General features: G+C 36.1%; 1 protein-coding gene across 1 annotated transcript; it reads left to right on the forward strand.

Moving 5' to 3' along the window:
- The first annotated feature begins 4,561 nt into the window (after nt 1–4,561).
- Nucleotides 4,562–8,662, forward strand: LOC131344915 (GTPase IMAP family member 9-like). The gene is made up of 4 exons (XM_058377469.1): nt 4,562–4,752; nt 5,202–5,257; nt 5,355–5,420; nt 5,629–8,662. The coding sequence occupies exons 2-4, from the start codon at nt 5,242–5,244 to the stop codon at nt 6,606–6,608; spliced, it is 1,062 nt and encodes a 353-aa protein (XP_058233452.1). The 5' UTR covers nt 4,562–4,752; nt 5,202–5,241; the 3' UTR covers nt 6,609–8,662.
- The last annotated feature ends 3,311 nt before the right edge of the window (nt 8,663–11,973 follow it).

Genomic DNA, 11,973 nt, shown 5'->3' on the forward strand with positions numbered 1-11,973 from the left:
CTGGTGCTGTAATGAAGCATAGATTCCCCATGCAATGTTTTCAAGATGACCGTTAATAAAAGCTAGATATTCAGTTTTATATGAGGATATGAAAGTCTGCTGCATTTCTCTTTATCACATTTTTGGCTCTTTCCCCAATATTTTCAGGAGGCAGACTGCCTGTGGAAAAAGAAGAATAAACACTGTTCCAGAAACCAGGAAAGATAAAAGCTTTAGTCTGAATGTTCAGGGCTGCCATTACAGCAGTGTTTTTGCTTATACAAGATCTACATGTTTGATATATAAAATACAGTTGTTGTTTTTTTATTACATAATGTTTTTAAAGTATTTGACTCTGCACTTCTGTTTCTGTCCATTGCAGTAGTTTTATCATTTATAATAAGTTTTTTTAAGTTTTTGTAATTCTGTGTCAAGGGCTGTTATTGCTAGTTCTGTCCTATGTTGAAAAAAAGAAAGAAAGAAAGTAAAGTTTTATTAAAGCAGTGAGTGTTACTGTTTCATATTGAGGAGAGAGAGAGAGCTGTTTATTCATATTATAACAATGGCTTCTTGTCAGAGTCAAGCTCAAAATAACTCTTTAAATTAGAAATGATTTCTAGACTCTTTATTTCTGCCTGTGTGTTGATCTGTGTGAGACAGATCAACATCATTATGGAGTTACATGCCACCATAAAAGCTGCAGAATGACGCTATAAATGTAATTTAAACACATTTATTCCACAATTTGCTGCACATAGTTTAAAACTAATAAATACAGATCTCTTCCAAAGTCTCAGGATGGGGAGTTTGGGTCAGTGTGTGTCCTAAACGGTGCCTGTGGTCACAGCATCCACTCAGTCTCTGTAAGCACAACCCCAGTACTCTGCTCCTCTAGAAAGAAAGCACCATGTCCTCCACACCTACACAAAACAACTGGGGTCATTTAACAACCATTTTAGACATATTACACCTGATTCCTTGGACAATAAGGGCATCTAACTAACGTATACACTGATATGGATTACATGTAGCTGTGTGGAATCGCCCATCTTCTCACTTGACAGGTTGAAATACTGGAGACGAAGCCAAGATGGCGACAGAGTAACATCCATGTGCCGAAGCTCTGCACTAGGGTTGTAGTTGACATATGTAAAAGGGTATATAGGCTAATAATAATTTCTTTACTGTTCTAAGTGAGTCTTTTTTCATTCTTTCGTTTTTCTAATTTTTAAAACGAGTGTGATGGAAGCAGATAGGCTTATTCAAGGTGCCATGCATTCGTACGCAAAGAAATCTCTGGGTGAATTTTGCCCCCGGAGTGTAGAGGCATTAAGTAAATGTTGATCGGTTTATTTGAGCACTGTTGCCGTTTACTGTACACAATTTTGACTGACATCTCTCTACACACACACACACACACACGCACAGGCCAAAGTACCGCAATCTTATTATTCAGAAAATTGCCTGACTTTTAATATTTAATGTTAACACAGTTGATAAAAGTCGGCTAACAAATGTATGTTGTGTCAAAAAGGAGGCCCACTGTCTGAAAACCCCTGACATATAGGACCCTTTAGAATATTATTCCATACCCAAGACGTACAAAAGCCTTAAATTAAATAAGCCTTAATTTAAATCTAAATAAAATATAAACTGTTAAAGCACTAAGACATTACAGTCTGAATATCATGACTTTCTCTTATTTAACTAATGCAGTATTTAAGTTCAAATACAGACATGACTTAGGTGAACAATGGACCAGAACAGACTCCATCATTCAGCTGTTCTGTCTATTGATAAAGGAATTCTCAGCACTATAAATACTAGTATGGTGATTGACCGTTTTGCTCAAGTCCAGTCTCGGAGATACTCTCTGATGATTCTACCCTCAAAGAAAAAGGATCGAAAAGTTACCAAGAGCATGAAGTAGACAAGATACAGACAAGCAGCAAGACAGATGAGAGAATGAGAGATGAGAGAACAATAAGAGAAGAGAGGCTGTAAAAAATAAAATAAACAAAGAACAATACATACAGTAGTTGAAGTATAAATGAGGAATAAAATAAGAGGTGCAAGTATAATACAGATTATTGTGAAATAATAATAATAAAAAGGATCTACACGACACTGCTTCACACACAAGCTGTAAAAGAGATAATAATGCATGGCATACCTGTGTGAGAGAAAATGTCATGAATTTAATGAACTCCTTTTTTAGGAGCAAGACTCTGAAATGATGGGAGTCAGAAAAAAGATTGAATGAAATTTTTGCATTCTGAGTTGCATACTGTTTGTGTTCATTTGTGTTTATTATTAAACAATATTACATAAAAATACCCTTACAAAACGTGTAATTAGCAAATTGGATCTGGGCCGAGTCTGGCTGAGTTTCGGTTTTAAGTTTGGCCCAGATACCACATGGAATTACGGCCCAAAGCTGGCCCAAATGCGGTTTGCCAAAAGTCAACCAGACCAATACCAGAAACAGACCAAAACTCAGCCACAACTGTTTTTCCCCTAAGAGAGCAGGTGAGAACGTGTTTTGTGATAAGAGAAACAAAGCTTAGCCTACTCTAAACTTTGAAATAACATGTAAAGTGTTTGAATGTGAGGCAATTTTTAAGAGATAAAATATGAAGAATAATATGAAATCTATGTGTGTACTGTACAGTACATTACAGATTTCATGGATCTTGCTCAAAATATTAAAATGAGAAACCCTCTGTTCACCGGCCCTGTCTCAGAGAGTGCGGCAGTGGGGCCATCACAACAAGGTTCTACTGCTAGTTTTTCAGCCTTTTTCACTTTGGATTATTTGATTATTTTATTTATTTTGAGTTAGACAGACATGCATTGAAAGAAGGCAAAGTGGTGATTTGAGTTATATTGTGTTTATTTATTTATATTACTGATTGAAAGAATAATAATGTTATGGACAACGAGCACAATGTCTCTTAATAAAACACAATTCAAATAAAAAAAAAATCATTGTCATTTTAATATATAAGGGGATACCTGAGGTACTTTATTTATAGCAGGGGTGTCAAATCTTATCTGCAAAGGGCCGGTGTGGGTGCAGGTTTTCATTCCAACTGAGCAGAAGCCACACCTGAGTCTACTGAAAGCCAAGATCTACTGATTAGCCAGTTGGAATCAGGTATAGCTTCTGCTTGGTTGGAATGAAAACCTGCACCCACACTGGCCCTTTCTGGATAAGATTGGACAGGGGTGATAAAGATTTATATTATATTATTACATATTATTATATTATATCCCGTATTAGAAGATTTATAGTATACAGGTCACAGGATTAGGCAAAGTCAATCCTGGAGACCCGCTGTCCTGTAGATTTTAGCTTCAACCCTAAGACGAAGAAGAAAAAACAAAACAAAACATAACTGTCTATAGTATTCCTGAAGACCTTGATTAGCTTGTTCATGTGTGCTTGATTAAGGTTGGAGCTAAACTCTGTAGGACAGTGGCCTTCCAGGACCAGCATTACCTATCTTGGTATAGCACAATTTATACACAAAATTATTTGTGTGCTGCATTAACATGCATGCAATGCAAAGAATTTTTTATACTATACATGGTATTAGAATTTTTTAATAATGTTCTTTTCAATTTTACATCACTCATTTTACAACAATTACTGTATTAGTGAGTAAAGTGTGTATACTTTTATATTATTATTTTTTTTAAAAAAGTGATAAATAGCATGGATCATGAGATGATGGGAAAGGGGCCCCCCATACACTGTCTTTGCATAGGGCCCAAGAATTGGGGCTACACCCCTGTGTGTGTGTATATATATATATATTAGTTAAAACTCTACAAATTATTATAATTTAGAACAACTCTATCTCGTGCTAGGAGAACGTTTGCTGCACGGAACGATTTCACTGACGCACATGACGTCACTTCACTTTTGTGTGTTCTAAATGAAAAGCTGCCTGTGCACTTGATTATATTAATATCGCTGGTTCCTGAGTCAGCGGCTAAATCCGCTAATTCACCATGTCTGTCTTGTACTTTGTAAAGCACTTTATATTAAATAGCGTGTCATATCGGCCATAGAATCTTAGTAGGCAGTGTAGTGAACCTGCATGAGGGTGCCTAAATAGAAGTTTTGCTGTGTTTTGACACGCGAACTTTCTACGAGTATGGTATAAGGCAGCTTACGTGTAATTACTGCCCTCTAGCGGTTATATTAAGTAACTCATGCCTTATTTTATTTTCAAATTATTATAATTATTATTTATATTTTTTTTATTTAATGTCCAAGTGATTAAATTGTTAAATGTTACATATTACATATATAAAAAACCCTTTCGTGCTAGGAGAACATTTGCTGCACGGAACTTTTTCACTGGCGCACATGACGGCACTTTACATTTGGTTCTATTCTAAATAAAACGCCGCCTCTGCACTTCATAATATTAATAACCAGGTGCCTAAATTGAAGTTTTGCTGTGTTTTGAGACGCGGCCTTTCTACGAGGGCGGTATGGGGCAGCTTACGTGTCATTACTGCCGCCTAGCGGTTGTATGAAGTAACAGGCTTCATAAGCTATCCCGTATCTTTTGGCTGCTCCCTGTGTGTGTGGGGTCGCCACAGCGGACCAACTGGTCCGCACACCAACTTGGCACAGGTTTTACGCCGGATGCCCTTCTTGACCCAACCCTCCCATTTTATCCGGTCTTGGGACCAGCACTGCATCCAGTGGCTAGGGGTTGGGCACTGGCTGGGAATCGAACCCGGGTCTTCCGCATGGTAGGCGAGAAACTGACCACTGAGGCTTCATACGCTATATACACTGTATATATAATATTATGTTTAATTTTAAAAATGCCTCATACCTGTAAAAAAAATAAATAAATAAAAATTTCTAAGTTCCTGCATAAATGGTTGTGCAACTAAATTTCTCTAATCATGAATTTGTTAATACACAATATTTTTTATTTATTATCTATTCAGGTGGATCACATATCTTTTACACATCCTTTTATTTTTTGTCAATCTGGCAACCAACCTGATTCTGGTATATGAAGGCTTCGATAAAACGATAAAAGCCACACATTTATTATTATTATTATTATTATTATTATTATTATTATTATTATTATTATTGAGCCACACATTTATTATTATGATTATTATTATTATGCCAGAAATGAATTGTTTTGTATAACATCCTGAAGTGTGTACATCTCTTTATTCAGTCATCATGAAATAGAAGTCTTCAGTAACATCTAAAACAAGATGGCAGCAGCTGAAGGTAAGAACAATGACTGTGTTTTTGTGTATAATATGTTCTTTATGTTTTGTTTTGTTTTCAATAAAAAATAAAAAATAATAATCCTGCTGCTTTTCAGGTGCTCCGGCAGTCCAGCGGCCTGTGCTGCGGAAATGCAGCAGCAGCCTTGTGGAACCACCTACTAGTGAGTGACCACCTTTAATGATGTCATTTTCAATGGCGTCCGATGTTTTATTTGTAATTCAATTCTTCATCGTCTATTTTCTCGTCTGTTTTTAGCCCTTAAGGCTGTAAGAAGCTGGAGGCTTCTTTTAAAATTCATCCATTAGATGTATTTGAAAATGTTTATTGTACATAAAATGAAAGTTTCTCTACTAAATCCTGACTTGCAGTGAGTACATCGTTGAGGATTATCATGTTTGGAAGCTCTGGTCATCAGCAGTTCTCTCTGACCGAGTCGATCCTGCAGCGAGCGGTGTTTACCGGCGCTGATCCTCACACTATACTGACCACTAAAACTTCAGGAGAGATCCTTAACAAAAAAGTGACTCTGGTCAACACCCCAAATCTCGTCGATCACGATTTATTTCACTATACGTTGAAAAAAGAGCTGAAGAAGGCGGTTTGTTTTTCCTGTCCAGGGCCACATGCTGTCCTGTTCACACTAAATCCATCAGAAATACCCTCAAATGTGTACGACATTTATAAACCGTTAGTGCGCTACTTTGGAGATCAAATCTTGAAATACACAATGATTGTTTTATACCATGAAGAAGAGGAGTTGAGCGAGTCAGAAGACAGTATGAAGGAAAATAAACAGTTCAAGAAGCTTCTTGAGGACTGTGGCCAAAGATATCTGGTCTTCAGTGGAATGAAGAACAGGAGTGAGGGTGAAATGACAAGGCAGCTGTTTGAGGAAATAGAAAAGATGGTGGCAGAACATGGGATTTTTTCTAACTCGGAATTTGAAGATGCTGATAAACGAATCAGGAAAGAGGAAAAAATCCTCCAAGATCACAGAAAGAAGGAGGTCAGTGCAATGCTGGAGGAACTGAAGAAGAAGCATTCTCAGGATGATCTGGGAAGAGAAACTGAGCATTATGAAGAAAAGATCAGGTTAGAGAACAGGGAAAAGGCAGAGATGCAGATCGCAGAGAGACTCGGCTTCACTCTCAGACTTGTGGATTATGCAGCGGCTGTAGGAAAAGGAGCATTTGCAGGGGCGGTGTTAGCGGGGGCGATGGGGTTTCCAGGTATGGCTGTAGGAGCAGTGGTTGGTGCAGCACTCGGTTGTTTGTTAGGTGGTGCAGCTACAGCAGCTTGGAACATTGTCTCTAATGCTTTGGCAGATTTTGGTAGACATGCAGCTTAAACTCAATTGTAGACATTCACCTGTAGACATCAGCGGGTTTAATGGCTAAATAAGGGAGGTCTAGTCTTGTCAGACTGTCTTACTTTTTATGATAACGGTTGATGAACAGGTCAGGAATTCCAGAAATTGGTGGTAAAACCCTAAACCGTACCATTGCAGTTTTCTGTAAATCCAATGCTTTATCCATTGCACAGTATTTCATCACTTAATGTATTTCCAGCTTTCGGCTTTGTGCTATGTTAACATATCATGTCACTTTATTACCTAGCTTATGTTGCACAAATAAACCATACAATCACTGATAATCTTCAGCACAAGCGATCGCGTATAATTTGTAGTCGGAAGCAAATCCGAATGCAGGAGAAATGGGAAATTAAGGCAATACAATTGGGGAAAAAACAATAGGAAATAAGAAGTTGAGGCAAAGTGCATACAGAACATACAGAACTTCCAAACCAAGAAAATAAATAAAACGAGCGAGAGCCGGAGACACGAAGGTCTGTTATTTATGAAAATCCATTAAAAACCAGATGTCTTAAATCCACATTACCAGCATTTTCTTTACTGTTCTGCTGCTTGAATGCAGTTCAGTTTATTTGGAGCAGATCTAAAGACATGATCTTTGGACCCAGTTTTGTTTACTCCTCCTTATATGGAGGGACAGTGTGCTCATGACTTCATCCATCAATCGTCTATACCCGCTTTATTCCTAATGAGGGTCACGGGGATCTGCTGGAGCCTATTCATTTCGCAAATTCATTAGGCTGCTGTCACTTTAAGAATCACACAACCTACACACCTTAGTGTGGTGGGAATTTCCCACAGTATGAACAGTACACTCAATCCAGCACCAAAGTCCTGTTCTAGTAGTGGCTAAAGGTGTGTGTGTGTGTGTGTGTTGTGGGGAGGGGTAGAGCTTAATTTTAGTTTTTTAAATGAATTGAAAAATAAAATAAACAAGAAAATAAAAAAACAAACAAATTACAAACAGAAGAACAGAACTGTTTATTATTTAATTATTACTAAAGTATAACAAAATTATTAACAATTTAAACTACTGAAGTTTGTTTTTAATTAAAATTAATGACAGTGCAGCAAATTCATGAGGCTGCTGTCACTTTAAGAATCACACAACCTACACACCTTAGTGTGGTGGGAATTTCCCACAGTATGAACAGTACACTCAATCCAGCACCAAAGTCCTGTTCTAGTAGTGGTTAAAGGGGTGTGTGTGTGTGAGTGTGTGTGTGTGAGTGTGTGTGTGTGTGTGTGTCTGTATACTCCAGGGACGTGCACAGGGAGGAGGGGGGGCGTGGCTTGAGCCACTGCCCGCTTGCCTTTACAGGCCGAGGTGCCCTTAGAGAACGTTAAAGATTTTTGTACTCCACTCCGGGTTTTACTTTTCTCTCTCGCTCCCCAGCAGCAGCAGTCTCTCACAGCCACTCCACACTCCACTCCGCTATTTCTCACTCAGTCCCAAGCGGTCAGTCACACAGTCACTCGATTCGCCCAGTCCGCAGGAATATAAAATACCAAAATAGTATTGCTTTAAAAGTATTATTTTGATACACTGTTTATAGTTCTGTTGGTAATGAATTGTTCTTGTTCTTGGTCTTTTGTTAGTGCAGTTAGTAACAGTGTTATGAAATATTCGCGTTTTTAGAAGGTCCAATAAAATTATTATTGGACGCGATCTGATTTAATATGAACATAAACAACACCAAAGTTTGCCATTTATTGTACACTTTGCAGACGAATGCCAATGCCTTCTCAAAAAAGAAGGCAGAGACAGAGAGAGAAAGAGAGAAGCTACTAAAGGCAGTGGAACCTTGTATAGCTGGTTTCAGACCTCCAGCAGGTCAATCGTTTACCAAAACATTTAGCAAGCAATTTGTCACACTTTTTTCACAACTCTTGTGAAGTATGGTTCTTCTAAAAATATATAATTTATCATTATAAATGTAATTATAAACGTGTTGCATATAGTATAGCTGTGTGTGCCTGCGTGTGTGTGTGTTGTATAGCAGTAAAGTAGTATCAGTAATAATGAAATTGCATTTATAATGCCTTCATCAGCCAGAGCAGGCAGTTACAGGTAAGATAACTGACCATCACCTGGAGTGTGATTGGATGATGGACACTGGATTATTTAAATAGAAAAGTTATTTAATTAAATTAGCTAGTATATTTACATTATTATTTATATGATTATGATTGTAAACGGCTTTTAAAAGGACATCCCAATCATAAAAGATGAGGTTATCAAAATCTTTCAGGAAATGGTACCAAACAGAAAGGTTTTGCTGTGAAATTAGGAGATACTGAGAGACAAAGAAAAACATGTAAAAAGTTCATGGTATTATCAGAGATGTGCATTCATAATTTATCATTAAAATGTCTACAATAAAGACAGAAAAAATATTATTATATAGTGCCTGGTGTCTTGTCTTTTATTTGGGCATTTTGTAACTGCCCTTTTTTTGTTTTGGGCCACTGCCCTTTAAAATGTCTGTGCACGGCCCTGGTATACTCTCATGTACATTTCCTAACACTGTAGGGTGCTTTTTGCTAATTACCCCTGCTGTAAAACCTCCTTCCTTCTGTACTCCTCCAGCAGTTCTGGGTTTCTGTAGAATTTTTCCCTGAACTTTGTCACCCTGGCCTTTGCTAAACCTTTTTTTTCTCTCACTTGTCTACAATGAAACAAATCATAAAGCAAAATATCAACAGTTAATATTTTAAATTAATATTAAATTCATTAGAGACATTTAAAAGTTATACACAATATGCTTAAATTCTCATTCCCGAAACATAAGTTCTCTTTACCACAACTGGCCTTAAATGGTTGCGGTGTATGAGAATGGTGTTTACTCATTTTTTCTTAGTGCATATAATTAGACCTCAATAAAGTACATTTTCATAAAAAATTGTAACTAAAAATTTTCGAAATATAGAAAACTCCCTGTTTCTGTAATGATAATCAAAATGTCGTGTTAACATTCTGACAACAGAATATTTAACATTTAACTGGAGAGATATAAAGAGATGATCTTACCTGGTCACCATCTTGAAGTAACTGTCCCATGTGCTTAATGTGCAAAATGATAAATGGTGTTTATTGTTCAGAGAATTATCACAATGTATGTCAATAAGTTCTAATCGCAGAAATCATTTCAGTTCAGCCACATTTTTAAATCTGTGTTAAATCTGTCTCCAGGCCACAAACATTTTTTTAAAAATGTTAGTGACATTAAAAGTTATGAAAAATCCACAGATGCTGATATGGCAACTATATTATTAATATAAAGAAAGAAAGAAAGAACTCTAAAACTATTAAAAATGAAATGTGTTTAAATGGAATGAGCTTTGCATATTAACACACACCTTATAAACAAATAAATAAACATTAAATTAAATAAAGATTAAATCATTTCATCTAATCATAGTTTTGTTTTGTTTGTTTGTTTTTTTACATGTGATTGTGAGTCTTTTTTGATCATGTAAACATATGAAGCAATATTTTTCAATGTTATTCCCTGAACTATGACGTGAATCAATAATACTATCGTATCAATATTTGTTTATTGTTTATTTTGTGATTTCACATAAATTCACTAGTTTATGGTGAAGTGTTTTCCTGTTACACTCTCACTCTTACTCATGATACGTCTGACATTTCCTGTTATCTGTAGCTTGCTGGGGGAAATCTACTTCTTTACAATAATAAGCTTGCGGTCAGCTTGGGGAAGGTGAGATATTGTTTACGTAAGTGCCACAGCCATGTACTTTGTTTGTTAGACCTGTATTTGTGTATTTAGTACACACATTTGTATATACCATGTAGATCTCACAATAAATGACGTGTCCATCTTTGGGGAATAAACGTTCCCCAAAATAAATAAAAGTTTCTGATTGTCATTGTCAGATTTGCAATTTATTATTAAAATATTATCTGTCCAATAAATAATAAGTAATTAATAAACATTTGTAAAATAATTGCATTTATGTTTATGTAGAGTGCAAATGATCATGATGAATCAGTCAGTATGCACGAGCATGGATCTTTATCTGATCCGACTTCACTGGTGTTAGTCACAGGACAGTTCAGAAGGATACAAATAATTCTTTTCTTGTTTTGAATTCATACATGTACAAATATAACTCTAACATCAGTAAAAACATATTCAGTCATCAACAATTTAGCGATCAGTCATTTGGAATCCGAATCTTACCAAAATCTAAAACACCTCCTCAGTGTACAGTATGACTGGTCTAAGTTGTATCTGCCACCTGTAAGATAGTAGGCTTTGATGAAAGAGTTAGGAGTGGTCAGGATATAAATAACACAAAAGACAATTGCCCGATAAGTGCTCTTCTTTGTGTTCTCTTTGGCATCATATACATGACACATGATTAATTAAATGGCCGTCTTCTCTCTGCCCTGTCTGGATGTGACGCCACCTAATGCTCACCTTTTTTGTATTTAGTGTAATTAGTCACCTTATTTAAGCCTCACTGTGATTCCGTTCTAATTGTTGTTTAATATTAGTTGTGTTCCATGTTGCAAAAAAAAGCATACCATCACATATATCCATATATGCTTGCTTTTTGCTGCATTATTTTCAGTTCCCCATTTTCTTGGAAGCAGCATGCAAATAGTCTTAAGTCGCAGACGAAAGAGAGAGAGAGAGAGGGAAGAGAGAGAGAATATGTTAATTGCCATGTAAAATAGCCATAGATGCTGGCATGACAATAAAAACAAATGAATTAAATAAAATTTAATTAAACATTTCTGCATAAAACATCCAGTACAAAGCAGTAAACAGTAATAATCAGGAGGCATGAGGGGGATAAAGAACTGACCAGATGAAAATACTCCACTAGTTCTATTAATAATCTCTTTATCTAAAGGTGATCGAGGAAGTCTGATGGACTGAACCACAGTTACACTTTTCTAAATGCATCCAGAACCTTGTGATCTGAGTAACATGGGTAAGCGACATGTTTTGTCTTTGGTATATAATCTTGTATAATAATAATTTAAAGTGAAAGTCAGCCACTGTTACTCCGTTCTAATTGTTGTTTAATCAACATTAGTGATTAAAAATGAGTGATTTGGGGGCCCTAAGCGATTCCAGGTATGGGGCCTTTGAACTCAACACACTCTCTTTCTCTATATGTTTTTTTATTTATTTATTTTTGTGAATAAACTGCATGTTAAAAATATCTTTAAAGTGGAACTTTTATTTTCTTAATGTAAAATTAAATACAATAAATTTACAAATAAACTAAATTCACAAACTAAATATTTACAGTTAATTAACCATATTTATGATGACATTTTAATATTAATGCGATATTAATG

This window comes from Hemibagrus wyckioides, linkage group LG24 (assembly GCF_019097595.1).
Source record: "Hemibagrus wyckioides isolate EC202008001 linkage group LG24, SWU_Hwy_1.0, whole genome shotgun sequence".
NCBI classification, from domain to species: domain Eukaryota; kingdom Metazoa; phylum Chordata; class Actinopteri; order Siluriformes; family Bagridae; genus Hemibagrus; species Hemibagrus wyckioides.

Excerpts from the sequence above, each read along its gene's own strand:
- LOC131344915 (XM_058377469.1), top strand. Across the intron at positions 5,421-5,628 it reads CCTTGTGGAACCACCTACTA|TGAGTACATCGTTGAGGATT; the intron begins GTGAGTGACCAC and ends CCTGACTTGCAG.